Source organism: Malaclemys terrapin, chromosome 12 (genome assembly GCF_027887155.1).
Source record: "Malaclemys terrapin pileata isolate rMalTer1 chromosome 12, rMalTer1.hap1, whole genome shotgun sequence".
Lineage (NCBI taxonomy): Eukaryota > Metazoa > Chordata > Testudines > Emydidae > Malaclemys > Malaclemys terrapin.
The window spans coordinates 32,150,719-32,168,868 of record NC_071516.1 but is presented as its reverse complement, the minus strand read 5'-3'; the positions used below and the strand labels follow the sequence as shown (position 1 = coordinate 32,168,868).

General features: G+C 51.4%; 1 protein-coding gene across 1 annotated transcript in view; it reads left to right on the top strand.

Annotated features, from left to right (window-relative positions):
* The window catches only part of LOC128846615 (rho GTPase-activating protein 39-like), a 131,828-nt gene that overhangs the window by 74,136 nt on the left and 39,542 nt on the right, over nucleotides 1-18,150 (top strand). The window contains 1 exon segment of the mRNA XM_054045844.1: nucleotides 8,707-10,024. Within this exon segment, the coding sequence (XP_053901819.1) occupies nucleotides 8,707-10,024 (1,318 nt within the window).

Sequence of the window (18,150 nt, the reverse complement as noted above, 5' to 3'; positions counted from 1 at the left end):
ATGTGAAGGGAATGGAGGTGAGGTGAAACTGCACAGGAACTGAGCACTTGCTCTCCAGGGAGACAGTGGGAGTAGTGGAGAAATCAACCTGAACTCAACACCTGGTGAACCCCTGGAGGGAGTCAAAAGCTGGAGGACAATTGTGGAAACTAACGAGAGTTTCTGCCTCTGGCTCAGTTAATCTGCTCTTGTAACAAAAGCCTTGAAATGAGCTAGGCAGCAAGAAGGGACATGGCCTATTAACCTAGACCCAGAAACACCCCACAGACCTAGCTGCACGGGGCTGAATGAACTGCTCAGAGAATGTGACTGCCCAAAGCCAACGTGCTGAGCACTCCCTGGAAGGAGCTCTGGCTCCTGTAGCTCACCCAGACGGCATAGTCTCTTTGGTTTTGTTCAAGACCTAAGTGGCAATCCCTTAGAAATGTGACCACCCCTGGGGCTTGGAGCCCATTTCAGACGTAGGCCATGGATAATCTACGTGCTCTTTCCAGAGCAGCCCTGTGTGCTCGGAAAGATTCCATTTGAAAGAACAGGCAGCTCCTCCTGCTCACGCCCCTAGCCTTCCTCGCACAGGATGCAGCTCGTTTGTTTCTTTGTAGTCTCTGTGCTGAATGAGTGTTTCCTCTTCAGTTGTAAAAACAACCCAAAATACTTCTCACCACAGATCAAAGCTGCACTGCAGTTTAGTACAGTGACCCCTGGTAATTGTTCTGAGCTGCACAAATGGGAGATGAAGGCAGCTGCTATTCCAGTGCCTGCTTTTCAACACATTTACTTTGGCTCCAGTTCCACCTGGCCCACCCAGCTCTGCCCCCTGGTTAATGTAAGTTGGGCTCACAAAGGGTCAGCACTACAAAGATCGCTGGGCTGTGGACCAGGTTCCTGTGCTCTCCTTGTGAGTCCCTGGAGTTCAGGCACCGTTTGCTTGCCCCTGCTCCACCCCTAGTTCGGATACTGTGTACCTTTCCCATTGGCCATGCTGACCACATCCAGGGGAGGAGCCTGTAGATGGCCTAGGCACATGTTGGGGCCCACTAGCACTGGGAAGGCTCGGGCAGCCTGCAGCCCAGCTGTGACAGTGTATTGTGAAACCTCCTTTGCATGCTGTGACTCTCCTAGTCTCTTCTCTGTTAGGTCCAAGGTGCAGTGTTCCCAGCAGGGGGTTCTGCTCAGACCTAATTCTAAGGCCCAGCCTGAACCCGAGTAGGTCACAGCCTGTCTGAACCCGAACTGAGCCGAGTGGGGGGCGGGGAGGGAGGGTTGTTTTCGTACCCAACGCAAACCCAACCTTATACAGATTGGGGTCAGTTTGCATGGGGGCTGCCTGCCAGCCTGGACTCAGTTTTCTTTACTTCATTTCCTCCATGGAGCTGTCAGGGTTAATTCACTTCCTGGCCCACAGACTGTTCCTCAACCCAGTTCTGTGCACGCCAAGGGCAGCTGGTTTCCCCTTGCCCAGGCTGCTCCCTATGAAACTGTTGCTGCCTCTTTGCTCTTGTGGCTTGGCCAGGTAGGGACTTCCCACTCCCCAAACTCCATGGTCATGATCTGTCTCCGGCCACCGCCTGCCCACGGGGTTGTGTAGTGGTGGTTGTGTGCCCGGCATTTGCCAATCCACTGCCAGCCTGGCGGATCGTGCGGTGATGGCCGCCTGGCCAGGGAGGTCACGCGGTGGTGGCCGCCTGCCCCATGTCTGCCATCCGCTGCCTGCCCAGGGAGATTGTGCGGTGGTGGCCGCCAGCCTGAGGGTGGGGTGGGAGTCGTGTGGTGGTGGCTGTGTGCCCAGCTTCTCCCACCGCCCCCACCTTGCTGCGCCGTGTTTTGTGGAGCGAGAGGCACTGCAGCTCATCAGCACACTCGCTCTGCAGCACATACAGCTCAGCAAGGTGGCGGTGGCTGGCAGGAGTGGGGCACACAGCAGCCACCACCGGGCCCAGCTCCCAGGCAGGAGGTGGTCAGAGACTGCCTGACCCGAGCCTGAGCGTGCTGGGTTGTTTTCAGCCCATGCGTACGCTTGCAGTCGGGTCCCGCTGGGTTTGGTTCCGGGGGGCAAGGCTCTAATCTACAGTACCTAGTGCAATCCCAGATCTCCAGCATGATGGCAAAGCAAACAGATCCCCTCCCCCCCCCCCCCAAGCATTTTTGTGTTCCCTTTGCTTTATCTCTCAAAACGTACCTGTTTCGTATGCAAGTTTCCCCTTTGCTGGTTCTCCATCTTACTGAAAGGGCCAGCTGTGCTGTTGCACATCTCACATGGGAGCCCACCCTGACCTGCTCGTCAGTCACAGTTCCTACAAGTTCCATATCTTTCCTTTTCAGAGTGACTCGCTTTCCCTCTCCTCTCCTCGTTTAGTCCCCTCTCCATTCTACTGCACAACACGAGAGCTGGTTCCGTTCCCTTTTCACTGGTTAATACAGATTCAGGTTTCACCCTTGTTGCTTCTCCCAGCAGTGAAATAAGAAACCGTCTAACATTCTTTTGACACCATTTGTGGCTGTGCAGGGGCTAGCAGAGAGCACAGAAGACTTTGTCAAAAGCTTTCTATTGTGACATCTTTTACTGCTGATGTTTTTGCTGTCTGCTCTGTAATACCAATCAATCATAGCTAGCACTTACATAGGTACCCCATCACCCTCATTTCCCAGATTTGGTGAGTGTGAGCACCCCTTCTTTTAAACACAGATACTGGGTTCAAAGGGGGCAGGTGACAAAAGCCCAGAGGTAGGTATAAAAAAGGTGACCAGAACAGAGGGTTAGATGTTGGGAGCGGGGGAAATTACAATGGGTTTATAGGAGCAGCAAGCAGGAAAACAGTGGGGAATCTGCTTAACATCTTAGGTGTCTATACACAAAGGCAAGGAGTATGGGGAATAAGGAAGAACTGGAAGTCTTAGTACACAAGCTATACTATGTCTTAACTGACATCAGAGACTTGCGGGGGGTAAATCTCATGACTGCAATACTGGGTATATCTTATTCAGGAAGGACAGGCAGGAAAAAAAGAGAAGCACTTGAACTGCCTCACCATCCTAATCTGCTGCTTCTCAAAATTGGTTGATACAGCATCTTCACCACACACTAACTTTGGTTGCCAGATTTCTGTCTGCTCTTCTACCATTTTTGTGTGTGGGCTGCCTGCTACTTCCCATCAGTCTGTCTCCAGGGCAGAGGATCCTTGCGTGTGTGAGCACAGACAATTTGAACTCACTGCAGATATGTCTTCTCATAACAGAGCATCAGTGTTCCCCCCCCCCCCTTGGTTCCTAGTTTTGGGGGGGTGCAGTTCTGTAGTGTCCAAAGCTTGTCTGCGGCGGTGATCCAGGCCCAGCGCTCATGAAGAGAGAGCAGTTTTGACACCAAAACCTGAGAGTTTCAGTGGCTTTTGTGGCTTTAGTGGATGTGGTTAACCCATCAGCCCAGAGGGATTCCTCTGTTATGAGACGATGACATTGCCTGTTTCTCTTATCCCACCACATCACACCTGCCTGGGTTCAGCCTCTGAGGACAGAGTACCTATCGGTCTATTACTGGGGAGCATGCTGTATATGCTGGAGGGGCAGAAGAGTGTGTACGATACATTCACTCAGTCAGGGCCCTGGCTTTCTGGTTGGTTGGAAGAGATCGATTATGTTCTGCCCCAGGCTGGTCCTTGCATATCTTTGGCCACTGCTGTGGAGTAGAGAGAGGGGCACCTCTGATGCTACACTGGGAGAATGAGACCAGTGTGCAGCAGTGGCACATGGTGAAGTCTGTAATTCACCCACTCACCCCGATGTGCACCCCATTAGCTCTGTTATATCATTAGAGCTGCACTCCCTCCTCCCTTTCCAGTTTGGTGGATCTGATAGGGAAATTGGTTCCTACCTGTAAGCTGGCTTTCTCTTGTGACTCAGCTGTATCCGAGCAGAAGCCCCACCCTGGCTGCTATTTCTTGGGGAATGTCAAGGAGTGAGAAGAAGAAAATAGCTGTTCCTGTCGTCTGATAAACATACGACTTGGGGCAAAGAGGAGGCAAACTCCTGGGTCCTGGGCTGTCCTCTGGGTCCTTGGTTGGTCCCCTGGAGTACTGTGGAGCAAGTGTGGGAGCCTGTAGCCATCTGACACAGAAAACCCCCTCACAGGTAGGAAGCAGTTTCTGTTTGGAGACTGACTCTCTCTTTTCCCCCTTCCGTATCCTCATTAATGTGAATGCAAAAGGTGCAGGGAACCAAGTCCTGGGCTCTGCTCCTTCACTGTCACCTGGGAGAGTTTGTCCCAGGGCCAGGGAAGGAGTGTTCTGAAGGTCCAAAAGCAGCGCCCTGTCTGCAGAGTCAAACAGGGAATGCTTGCGCTGGGAGATGGGACAGAAGCCCATGATCAGCATTTTCCTGTTAGGACGAAGGATTATCCTCCAGAGTGCACCCAGCTCTAATATCTCTGGAGAAACAAATCCGAACGTGTCTGGTCTGCTGTGTCAGCCATGCACACAGTCTGATATGCAGGCCTCTCGCAGGCCCTGGTTTCAGGAAGTGGTGCTGCTCGACTCGCTGGGAGGCAGGGTGAGGCCGACTTTCCTTACAGAACAGAAGCTGCTACGTTACTGGATAGCACAATAGCTGAGCTGCAGCTGTTCAAAGGCTGCAGGGCGAGTGCTCTTCTCCAGCTCCTGTGGGGTTCAGGGAGCTCTGCCTTTCTTCAGAGAGTACATTGTCATGTATCTCGGAGGTGGTGAAAAGTACCATCAGCGGGTTACTGAGACCATCAGCAGAACAACCTGCAAGCTGTTCGGGCCTGTTGTTACTATTTAGTATTGAATGTTGACAGTTTGTCTGGCACTGTACAGAACAACCTGTTCCTGAAGTGAGGAGGCCAGTTGCCAGGCATGGATCAAGAGGGGGGAGATCTAAGGTATTTCTCACTTCCCTGAGAGATGACTAGGGCACTCCAGCCCACAGTCTTGCAGGACAAAGTTGGGCAGAACTTTCAGCCCTCCATCTGTCTCTTTTCTCTGCAAGTGAAATTCAGATAAGTGCTCTGCATGCAGCGGACAAGCCACGTCTTTGGAGCAATGGCGTTGTTCTGCCTAATGCCAGGGGCCTGCCCATAGCTGCCAGTGATTATGCAAAGCGATGCAGAGACGTTCAGTGCCTGCTGACAGCAGTGAGTGGGAGCAGACTGGGCCTGGCTGAAGAGGGTAAAGCTAGTCCTGAGCAGCCTCCACTGCTTGTTGCCACCAGATTTGACTCCTGGAAGTAGATGTTTTGAGATTGCAGTTGAAGTGTGACTGTTACAGTCCAGAAAGAGATTCTGAGCTCAGAACTCAGTTCCAGGATGGGGGGGCCTGGAACCCTCCCTTGGAGCATAGACGTCAGAGCCATCACCCTCCACCTGGATGGTGATTGGAGCTTCATGCTTCCCCCGTTACACACGGCCAGTTTGTGCACACCAGACCAACCAAAGCTCACTCTGAGGGAGGAAAATGCTCATTTGAAAGCCTCCCCGGTGTTGCTGCCCTGGTTCTTCCCACTAGTGCAGAACCCCGTCTAGGGACACCTGCGCTGCTGGCACTGCCTTCCTGGGGAGCTTGCTGTGGCTTTGTATTGTTGCTGTGTGTGTGCAGTGTGGATGCGTAGTGTGTGTGCCTTCGCAGGGTGCGGGGGTGGGTGCGTGTGGTGTGGGGGTGGGGGTGGGTGCAGGTGCGTGTACCTGGGATGTTTGTGGGTGTGTGCGCACGGTGTATATGCGTGGTGTGTTGGTGGGTGTGTGCATGCAGGGTGTGTGGGTGTGGATGCGGTGAGGGTCCGTGCACATGGTGTGCATGGGTGCACGTGACTTGTATGGGTGAGCAGGTAGACATGGTGTGGGTGCGTGTATGTTGGGGTTGGCTCATTGCAGTCATGGGGCGACAGATTTGGTTGCAGATGCCAGACTCAGGGCAGGTTGGAGCAGAGTGTTCTTTGCAAATGCCATCTTTGTCCTTCACTGAGCTCTCCTGCTCTGCCCCAGCCCCAGCCCCAGCCCCCTGCCCAGCACTGCAGCCATTGCAGGGACTTAGCCCATAAGGGAGGAGTCGTGGGCACAGAGGATCAGAGCTAATGCAGCCACGTTCCTGTGAGCAGAGCGCAGACACACACTGCTCAGAGCACTGGCCACACCTGGCGCCCCAGCTGGGGGTTAGAGCGTATTGTCAGAGAGGAGCTGAGATAGCCAAATACACCAGGGGGACCACTGCTCGGGGCTAGTGCCCTGCACTGTTGTCCAGGGGACCCAGGTTCGGCTTCCTGGCCTGGATTCCCAGGCTGTCTCCCCTGGGGGGGGAGGGGGGATTCCTTGCGGGAGGCTGCGTTCCATTCCCTGTCTCTCGTTTCCTGCTTGGCAGGGGCTGGGCACGTGCAGGTTGAGGAGCGTTGTGCCCCACGCGGGTGCTGCACAACAGTGATCTCTCCGCTCAGTGTGGGGCAGTGCTGAGTGTTTCCGAGAGGCGAGGCCTGTCTGGTGCTTAGTGGGATGGGTTGTGGTTTGGAGGCTGGGGTGAGGGGTTATAAATGGAGGGATCCTTAGAGCCCAGGCCTGGGTGCTATCTGTCTGAGAGCGAGCAGCTGACGGCATCATTACAGCGGGGTTCAACCAAAACCTTCCAGTCTGCTCCCAGAGTGTGTCTCCTCCCCAAGCGCTGCACTGACACGTGACGCATCTGTCACCGAGTTGGAGCCAGGTCCTCTGGCAGTGCGCCCTGGACTCTGCTAACGTTCTGCAGGCGACCTTTGCACCCTAGTGGGAATCAGTCTGGTGCTGCACCCAGTGCAGAGCACACAGGCAGTCTCCAGTCAGCCTCAGACCCTCCTGTTGGGGCCTCATGATGAGAGGCAGGAATCACGACATCATGTGGGTCCAATGAAAGGAGGGAATGTTCCAGGAGAGATACAGTAAATCGCTGTCATGTGGGGGTTGGGAGAGCAGTCTGGCCCTCCTGGGGGGCTGGGGGGGGTGGCACTGGGTAGACACAGCATCCTGGGCAGGGGCAGAGAGGCATCAGGGGTTGAGGGGACATGGCCAGACACAGCATCCTGAGCGGGAGGGGACTGGGCAGACAGGCCATCCTGCAGGGGGAAGGGGTGGCGCTGGGCAGACATACCAGGCCCAGAGGAAGTGGAGGGGGCAGTGGACCCGTTCCAAGGGGTGGGAACATCTCTAGACAATGCCACAAGACTGCAAACGAGGTTGGATTTGGGGGTTGTGTCTCAAACGAGTCAGATGGCAGAGGCTGCTGGGGGTGCGTGGTAAAGGAGGGGTCTGTCCTGAGTGAGTGAGACTGCAGGGCAGGGGTCTGTCCACCACCCTTCTGAGGAATGTCTCTTGTGTCCCCCATGTCTCTAAGTACTAAATACAGCAATTCAGCTGGGTAAACGACAGGCTCTCCTGCCACCTCCCTCTGTTAGGACAGATGCCTCCTCCCACAGTCAGAGCTTCCTCCCCCTGCTAGAGGTGTGTGCAGCTATTTCCAGTGCACAGACCCTGGGGAGAGGTGTCTAAGTAAGAACTTCATACAGGGAGGTTGCTCTCCATACGAGGCCATTGTGGGTGTAAGTACACACCTGCTGGTCCCAGGGGATCTCTGCTGGGGAGCTGCATCCCTGCTCTGGTGTCTTTGTTGTATGTGCTGTGCCATACGCTCCGAGCTCCTGGTGCTCCTTCTGTGGCACTGCATCATGTACCCCACATATAATAGTGAGCAAGAACAGTAGCGTGTCACTACCCTGCCTCTGGCTCTCTCAGGCCTTGCCCCATGGCACCAGCGTGGCAGCTCAGCACATGCCTGACACCTGCCCTTCCTGGTCTGTGTGGTGCTGTCGAGGCCGTGCAGTGGAGTTAGACTTTCCTGCCTCAAAACTGGATTCCCACCTGAGTCTAGGCTGTTCTCGCAGTGTGAAACAATGCCTCTGGGATTGGCACTCCCGAGGGGATCTACGAGCCATTCCCAAGCACATGGCTAAGGTCACAGGGCTCTGGGCCTGTCCCAAGGGAAGGAGAGGGGGCTGTTTTAAAAAAGCCAGAGCACAGTGGGAAGAGGAGCTGATCTGAGGGCTGGGTAAGGGGGTTCCCCGCAAGGCCACTGAGGCATACAGGAGAGTTTGGAAGGATTTTCTCCTTAGAGATTGGTTACGTTGTTAGGGTGCAACATGCATTCTGTGAGCCACATTCAGTCATCCCTGGTGTCGCTCCCGCTGACTTCCAGGGTTTGCCCCAGGGGCTCTCTGGCATTGAATGCCTTCAGCTGGAAGCATCACTATCAAGGTAGAAGTTTCTGAAGCATAAGCATTTGGCTGCTTTTCCATGTAAGATTGCAAGTGGTGGAGTGGTCCGGCAGATCTCTTATTCGCCTCTAGCCAGCCAGTCAGGATTGGCTACCAGATTTGAATGTGTGCTCTAATGGGTTAGCATTGTCTCAGAGAAAAAACCTGACTCAAATGGCGGAACAGAGTCATGTGATGAGTCAGGCATTTTTCTCATGTGTAAATATTATATTTCCTGTTATTAGAAGTCGAATGCCCAGGAGACAGCCCCAAAGGGGGTGCAGAGTTTAGGTGCAAGACCTTGGAGATTCAGTTTGATGTCTGGGTAAAAGCTGAGGCCGATTCACCACTAGACCTGAGATCTGAATTGCATTTTTGTTTTCTTCTTTTCCTAAATAATTCCCTATGTTTGTGTTTCTCTCCGTCCAGGGACACTCCTACCCGCTGGCAGCCTTTGCCAGGCACTAAAGCGGCCATGCTGGTTAAAGTTAACAGTTTAAGACAAGTGCAGGATTCATCGAACAGTTCACTGCAGTCACAGACTACTGCAGAAGCCAACAGCCAGAAATCTCTGCTTCCAAATCCAGTCCCATATGCCCAGCCTCAGTCCACAGCCGAGACCCCAGCTGCTGCAAAGCCAGTCTCTCCAGTGGAAACCAAACCGTCTATGCAGATTAAAAAGACCGAGAATGGTGGGTTTTGTTTAGTGCTAAGGAATGGCCCTCCTTGTCACATTCCGCCAAGGAGCGAAACAGGGACACCACAGCCTGCATCTCCCAAATATGCCTCTCCAGCACCTATATATGATGAGCCATCATTAGATTCTCCAATTTATGACGAACCTCCTGTAGATATGGACACTGAGAGTGTAAATGCAAATGGGACGTCTCCACAAATATCTCCAAGCAACAGCTTCAAAAAGCAGCTCCAGCCAACCAAATTATTGCAGCACCCAAGTATGCAACAGCAACAACAAGCTGGAAAAAAGCATGTGCGAAACCCTTCCACCACAGAATACAGCCCTGCTGGAAGGGAGTATATTAAACACATGGTCAATGTTGACCAGTCATCCAAACCTCTTCACTGCCCTGTGGGGGTAGTTGATAGCCCTGCTAAACCTCAGCCTGGTCTGCTTTCTTCAAAGGACAGCTTCAAGCAGTCCTGGAGGGTCTTGGAAGCCAATGTTCTCAAGAATATGGAGGCTCACCACAGTCGACAGAACAGCCCACAAGCTCAAGAGTACCCTACTGTTATAAGTCAACAGGATTCTGGCTACTCAACAGGCCCTTCTCCGAGCTTACGAAAGAGGAAAGGAAGGAGACAAATGGCAGGTCAGGGAAGACCTGGATCAGTGGGCAGCAGCAGTGAACTCAGTGCTTTGAACGATAAGTTGATTGCGGAGATGCGTGCCGTGGTGGGGAAATCAGCAGCCTGCAGGGGAAGCAAAGCAAGCCTAGATGCCGACATGTTGGAAAACACCACCTCAACAGGGAGCAGTAAAGTTAGGTTTCAGTCAGACCATTTAAAGAAAGGTGTCATCCAGCGCTCAAGGGATGATGTGACCTCTAGTAACAGGTCCTTGTACAGACAGGGACTGGAGAGGAGGGGGAGCTTCTCGAATGACCCAGCTACGCAACAGGACGTAATGAGGTCCAAGAGGACCTATGAGAAAATGGACTCTTTAGAAAAGAATGTGACGAGCCAGACAAGTTTGGCTTCATCAGATGCAGCACGAACATCCTCTCAGGTATATACCAATGATTATTTCAGTTAAATCACTTGCTGCTAATCGATAGGGGTAGTTCTAACCCAAATGCACCATGCCATGTACTGATGGGTCTGGATTACTTACTGTACAGAAGAGTTTTATGTACAGACACTGTATATTCTTGGGGAATAAACAACAGATTGCAGAATCTTGCAGCTTTGTAAGTGGAGGATCCTATTTCAGACCAGATGCCTGATGCGATAGGTGGGAATTATGGAAGGGAAAGCAGAGTTGGGTCCCATGCACCAAGTATGTAGCACTGAATGTGATTGCTTGACTTAATTTACTTATTTGTATTGTGGTGTCATGGACCAGGACCCATTGTGGTAGGTGCTGTACAAACCCAGAGCAAAAAAGGGTCCCTGCCCCAAGGAGCAGACAATCTAAGACACAAGAGAACAGGTGGATACATACTGGGAAGCACAAGGAAACAACAATTTGGTGTTGGTCAGCATAATAGGCAGCATCTCAGCCCATCAGCTGCCTAACTGTTGTCATGTTCTTTGTAGACCGCATGGCAAAGGAGGGATTTGGTGGAGGACAGTGAGGTGGCTTGGAGGCTGCTTACAGGGGCAGCAGCAGAGGAAGCAGGAAGGTGCTTGTTTGAATGTAACAAGTGGGTGAAGGAGGCTGATGTTACTGGCAGAGTGGAGTTCAGAGCCGACATTTTGAGCATGTCTAAAAGATGCTAGGTCAGGTAGGGACTGTCTGAAGAGCTCTGAACGAGAAGGTGTTTGTTTTGGATGTGATGGAGAAGAGGGAGCCAGGAGAGGGGTGCAAAGAGGGGTGACGTGGCCAGACGGGAGGAGCCAGGAAAACACTCTCTGGAACAGCATTCTGAATGGGTGTAAGTGGGATGAGGTGGGATTTGTGAAGGCCAGACAGGAGCCTGCGTATGATGGTCTAGAGAGAAAGCTGAGTCAAAAATGATGCCCAGGTGACAGGCTTGTGTGACAGCGTGGATGGTGGCGTTGTCCTTGGTAATGGACAAGAGGGATGGGGGAGGGGGCTGACGAGAAGATTAAGAGCTCTGTTTTGGTCATGGTGACCTTAAGCTGATGTCTGGACTCCCGGGAGATGTCAGAAAGGCAGGCTAAAGTCTAGGACAGAAGGAAAATGGCCTGGAGTAGAGGTAGATCTGAGAGTCCTCACCATACAGATGATAGCTGAATTTATGTTTGTGAATTAAATTGCCCAGAGATGAGGTGTGGAAGGAATGGAGAAGGGGACAAAGGACAGAGCCCTGTGGAACCCCACAGAGAGTTGGCAGAGGGAGGAGAGGGATCCTCTGAAGGATTAACTAGAGCCGTAGGAGTAGAAGCAGGAGAGGATGAAGAAATGGAAGCTGAAAGAGGCCAAGCTTTCAAGAAGAGAAGCCCGGTCGAAGGCAGCGGACAGGTCCAGGAGGATAAGGATGGAGCACAGGTTCTCAGCATTGGCCAGGAAGAGGTCATTAGAGGCTTTGGTGAGAGCCATTGCAGCAGGGTACAGGGGTGACAGGAAGATTGGAGAGGGTCTAGGATGGCATTGGAGGAGAGGAGCTCCGGATAATGGTTGTGGATAGTGTGTTCAGTGGGCTTAGAGATGCTGGGAGAAGGGAGGTGGGACAGTAGCTGGAGGAATAGATGCCATCAAGGGTTTAAAAAAAAACAAAAGAAAAAAATCAGGAGAAATTATCCTGCCCAGAATGTTGTTACCAGGAGGTGCTGAGCAAGTGAGGAAGACACATGCTAATCTATCACCCCCATAGAGCCATAGGTTTAGGATAGGAGAGGGTAGGCCCAGACAAGAGTCCGACACAAGTAAATTCAGCATTGTTTGCTACCAAGAAAACCACCAACTTAATCTCAATGTGTATCCTGTTCTGACTAGCTCTGGGGTTGAAATTTAAAGTGCTCCTAGATGTATAGGTGATTGCAAAGAAAAAAATGCGTGTGGCTTTTTTTGTTTCTTTCTGATGCAAAAAGGGGGTGGGCCTTTAAAAATGTGCTTTGTGGAGCAGGATCTTAGGGGGACAGAGGAAGGATCTACTTGGTGAGTCTTGCCCAGTGTTACTCACTGAGGTTCTGGAGTTGTTGGAGGATTTTGAGCCACAGTCTGTTTTAGAACCATGTCCTTTCTGACTGGGGAAGGCCAGCCAGGGAAGGACGGGTCCTTGTTTGCCTCCATTAAGAAGGGCAAGATACCACCAGCCTTGGAGAAGGCCTGTGTTCATCTGTGGCTCAAGAAACCACCCCATACTGACAGACTAGCCAGAGTTGCACCTTCCCTTTTTGGATTATTGAGAAGGTTGTGGCAAGACAAAGCTCTCAGTATTTCGCTGGTCAGGTCAGTCAAGCTACGTACCTGATTTGGTTTAGAGATTTCTCTTGTTGTGCTCTTCTGTTTGCCTCCTAACCGCAGACAATGACCATGTGTCCATGCTGGTATTGTTAGATCTGCCAGCTGCCTTCCATACCCTTGATCATGAGGTGTGGCTGGCTCGTCTGAGCTTTAGGTGGAGTTGGTGGGGCGGCTGTAGGGTTCTTCCCTATCTGAGAGATCCCAAAGGGATGTAGAGGGCAATTGCTAATCACCAACAGGGTGGACAGGTTCCATGGGCCTCTGGCTGCAAAGGTATGTCCTTGCGTTTTAGATGTGGCTCTCTAACTTCATCTGTGCTTTTGCACTTCAGCATCAGATGAACGCAACGCAAGCCACATGAGGCCACATCTTAAACTGGCCCAGAAGCTAGAACTGGTACAGAGGGCAGCTGTCATCTTGGTAGATGGGGTGGCTTTAGAGAGTACATGGCCCTGCACTGGTCACTTTTCAGCGTCCAGGTGTTGGTTTGAGGTGTTGGTTTTGATCTATAAACACCTATCTATAGGCTATAGATCTGTTTGATCTATAAACATCTATAAAGACCAAGGACAGGGTAGGCCCGTTACTCGTGGGGGGAATAACAACAGAAAATGTGGAAATGGCAGAAGTGCTTAATGACTTCTTTGTTTCAGTTTTCACCAAGAAGGTTGGTGGTGATTGGATGTCTAACGTAGTGAATGCCAGGGAAAATGAGGTAGGATTAGAAGAGGCTAAAATAGGGAATGAACAAGTTAAAAATTACTTAGACAAGTTAGATGTCTTCAAGTCACCAGGGCCTGATGAAATGCATCCTAGAATACTCAAGGATCTGACTGAGGAGATACCTGAGCCATTAGCAGTTATCTTTGCAAAGTCATGGAAAATAGGAGAGATTCCAGAAGACTGGAAAAGGGCAAATATAGTGCCCATCTATAAAAAGGGAAATAAGGACAACCCAGGAAATTACAGACCAGTCAGTTTAACTTCTGGGAAAGATAATGGAGCAAATAATTAAGAAATCACTTTGCAAACAGCTAGAAGATAATAAGGTGATAAGTAACAGTCAGCATGGATTTGTGAAAAACAAATCGTGTCAAACCAACCTAGAATCATAGAATCATAGAATCATAGAATATCAGAGTTGGAAGGGACCTCAGGAGGTCATCTAGTCCAACCCCCTGCTCAAAGCAGGACCAATTCCCAGCTAAATCATCCCAGCCAGGGCTTTGTCAAGCCGGGCCTTAAAAACCTCCAAGGAAGGAGACTCCACCACCTCCCTAGGTAACGCATTCCAGTGTTTCACCACCCTCCTAGTGAAATAGTTTTTCCTGATATCCAACCTGGACCTCCCCCACTGCAACTTGAGACCATTGCTCCTTGTTCTGTCATCTGCCACCACTGAGAACAGCCGAGCTCCATCCTCTTTGGAACCCCCCTTCAGGTAGTTGAAGGCTGCTATCAAATCCCCCCTCATTCTTCTCTTCTGGAGACTAAACAATCCCAGTTCTCTCAGCCTCTCCTCATAAGTCATGTGCTCCAGACCCCTAATCATTTTTGTTGCCCTCCGCTGGACTCTTTCCAATTTTTCCACATCCTTCTTGTAGTGTGGGGACCAAAACTGGACACAGTATTCCAGATGAGGCCTCACCAATGTCGAATAAAGGGGAACGATCACGTTCCTCGATCTGCTGGCAATGCCCCTACTTATACAGCCCAAAATGCCGTTAGCCTTCTTGGCAACAAGAGCACACTGTTGACTCATATCCAGCTTCATATCCACTGTGACCCCTAGGTCCTTTTCAGCAGAACTGCTACCTAGCCATTCGGTCCCTAGTCTGTAGCAGTGCATGGGATTCTTCCGTCCTAAGTGCAGGACTCTGCACTTGTCCTTGTTGAACCTCATCAGGTTTTTTTCTGCCCAATCCTCTAATTTGTCTAGGTCCCTCTGTATCCGATCCCTACCCTCTAGTGTATCTACCACGCCTCCTAGTTTAGTGTCATCTGCAAACTTGCTGAGAGTGCAGTCCACACCATCCTCCAGATCATTAATAAAGATATTAAACAAAACCGGCCCCAGGACCGACCCTTGGGGCACTCCACTTGAAACCGGCTGCCAACTAGACATGGAGCCATTGATCACTACCCGTTGAGCCCGATGATCTAGCCAGCTTTCTATCCACCTTACAGTCCATTCATCCAGCCCATACTTCTTTAACTTGGTGGCAAGAATACTGTGGGAGACAGTATCAAAAGCTTTGCTAAAGTCAAGAAATAACACATCCACTGCTTTCCCCTCATCCACAGAGCCAGTTATCTCATCATAGAAGGCAATTAGGTTAGTCAGGCACGACTTCCCCTTCGTGAATCCATGCTGACTGTTCCTGATCACTTTCCTCTCCTCTAAATGTTTCATAATTGATTCCTTGAGGACCTGCTCCATGATTTTTCCAGGGACTGAGGTGAGGCTGACTGGCCTGTAGTTCCCCGGATCCTCCTTCTTCCCTTTTTTAAAGATGGGCACTACATTAGCCTTTTTCCAGTCATCTGGGACCTCCCCCGATCGCCATGAGTTTTCAAAAATAATGGCTAATGGCTCTGCAATCTCACCCGCCAACTCCTTTAGCACCCTCGGATGCAGCGCATCCGGCCCCATGGACTTGTGCACGTCCAGTTTTTCTAAATAGTCCCGAACCACTTCTTTCTCCACAGAGGGTTGGTCACCTTCTCCCCATGCTGTACTGCCCAGTGCAGCAATCTGGGAGCTGACCTTGTGCGTGAAGACAGAGGCAAAAAAATCATTGAGTACATTAGCTTTTTCCACATCCTCGGTCACTAGGTTGCCTCCCTCATTCAGTAAGGGGCCCACACTTTCCTTGATTTTCTTCTTGTTGCTAACATACCTGAAGAAACCCTTCTTGTTACTCTTAACATCTCTTGCTAACTGCAACTCCAAGTGTGATTTGGCCTTCCTGATTTCACTCCTGCACGCCTGAGCAATATTTTTATACTCCTCCCTGGTCATTTGTCCAATCTTCCACTCCTTATAAGCCTCTTTTTTGCGTTTAAGATCAGCAAGGATTTCACTGTTTAGCCAAGCTGGTCGCCTGCCATATTTACTATTCTTTCTACACATCGGGATGGTTTGTTCCTGCAACCTCAATAAGGATTCTTTAAAATACAGCCAGCTCTCCTGGACCCCTTTGCCCTTCATGTTATTCTCCCAGGGGATCCTGCCCATCTGTTCCCTGAGGGAGTCAAAGTCTGCTTTTCTGAAGTCCAGGGTCCGTATTCTGCTGCTCTCCTTTCTTCCTTGTGTCAGGATCCTGAACTCGACCATCTCATGGTCACTGCCTCCCAGGTTCCCATCCACTTTTGCTTCCCCTACTAGTTCTTCCCTGTTTGTGAGCAGCAGGTCAAGAAAAGCTTTGCCCCTAGTTGGTTCCTCCAGCACTTGCACCAGGAAATTGTCCCCTACACTTTCCAAAAATTTCCTGGATTGCCTGTGCACCGCTGTATTGCTCTCCCAGCAGATATCAGGGTGATTAAAGTCTCCCATGAGAACCAGGGCCTGCGATCTAGCAACTTCTGCTAGTTGCCAGAAGAAAGCCTCGTCCACCTCATCCCCCTGGTCTGGTGGTCTATAGCAGACTCCAACCACGACATCACCCTTGTTGCTCACACTTCTCAACTTTATCCAGAGACTCTCAGGTTTTTCTGCAGTATCATACCGGAGCTCTGAGCAGTCATACTCCTCTCTTACATACAACGCAACTCCCCCACCTTTTCTGCCCTGCCTGTCCTTCCTGAACAGTTTATATCCATCCATGACCGTACTCCAGTCATGTGAGTTATCCCACCAAGTCTCTGTTATTCCAATCACATCATAGTTCCCTGACTGTGCCAGGACTTCCAGTTCTCCCTGCTTGTTTCCCAGGCTTCTTGCATTTGTGTATAGGCACTTAAGATAACTCAACGATCGTCCCTCTTTCTCAGCATGAGCCAGGAGTCCTCTCCTGTTGCGCTCTCCTGCTTGTGCTTCCTCCCAGGATCCCATTTCCCCACTTACCTCAGGGCTTTGGTCTCCTTCCCCCGGTGAACCTAGTTTAAAGCCCTCCTCACTAGGTTAGCCAGCCTGCTGGCGAAGATGCTCTTCCCTCTCTTCGTTAGGTGGAGCCCGTCTCTGCCTAGCACTCCTTCTTGGAACACCATCCCATGGTCGAAGAATCCAAAGCCTTCTCTCCGACACCACCTGCGTAGCCATTCGTTGACTTCCACGATTCGACGGTCTCTACCCTGGCCTTTTCCTTCCACAGGGAGGATGGACGAGAACACCACTTGCGCCTCAAACTCCTTTATCCTTCTTCCCAGAGCCACGTAGTCTGCAGTGATCCGCTCAAGGTCATTCTTGGCAGTATCATTGGTGCCCACGTGGAGAAGCAGGAAGGGGTAGCGATCCGAGGGCTTGATGAGTCTCGGCAGTCTCTCCGTCACATCGTGTATCCTAGCTCCTGGCAAGCAGCAGACCTCTCGGTTTTCCCGGTCAGGGCGGCAGATAGATGACTCAGTCCCCCTGAGGAGGGAGTCCCCGACCACCACCACCCTCCTCCTCCTCTTGGGAGTGGTGGTCGTGGAACCCCCATCCCTAGGACAGTGCATCTTTTGCCTTCCAATCGGTGGAGTCTCCTTCTGCTCCCTTCCCTCAGATGGGCCATCTAGTCCACTCTCCGCATTAGCACCTGTAGAGAGAACATGGAAACGATTGCTCACCTGTATCTCCATTGCTGGTGCATGGACGCTCCTCTTTCTTCTTCTGGAGGTCACATGCTGCCAAACCTCCTCACAATCCTTCTGTCCCTGCTGCGCCTGCTCTGAATCTTCAGAACATTGTGGCCGTAGAAGCATCTCCTGACGTCTGTCCAGGAAATCTTCATTTTCCCTTATGCAACGCAGAGTTGATACTTGTTTCTCCAGCCCTCGAACCTTCTCCTCCAATATGGAGACCAGCTTGCACTTTGTGCAGACAAAGTCGCTTCTGTCCTGCGGAAGAAAGACAAACATGGCACAACCTGTGCAGGTTACAACAGCTGATCGCTCACCTTCCATATCTCCGTCCTCTTAAGAACTTCCTCAACTGTTGCAGGAACTACTCGGAGAAACCTGCAGATGAAAGCCTCAGTGCGCTCTCCCTAGGCAAACTCCCGCTGTTAGCCTCTGCTGTTCGCCGCTCAGCTGGTTCGCTGCTGACTGCCCTTATATACCAGTCAGGCCCACTCAAGGCCCAGCTGGAACAAAGCACTCCCAATTCACACTTTTCAAACAAACAAGCAAGCAATCAAGCACACGGTCAAACTGACCAACTGTCCCAGCAGCAGACACTCAGATACTCACCAACACAGCCCCCCTAATGCAGCACTTAGCGTACCTCCTCTCGGACAGCTCCCAGGCAAACTCCCGCTGTTAGCCTCTGCTGTTCGCCGCTCAGCTGGTTCGCTGCTGACTGCCCTTATATACCAGTCAGGCCCACTCAAGGCCCAGCTGGAACAAAGCACTCCCAATTCACACTTTTCAAACAAACAAGCAAGCAATCAAGCACACGGTCAAACTGACCAACTGTCCCAGCAGCAGACACTCAGATACTCACCAACACAGCCCCCCTAATGCAGCACTTAGCGTACCTCCTCTCGGACAGCTCCCAGGCAAACTCCCGCTGTTAGCCTCTGCTGTTCGCCGCTCAGCTGGTTCGCTGCTGACTGCCCTTATAT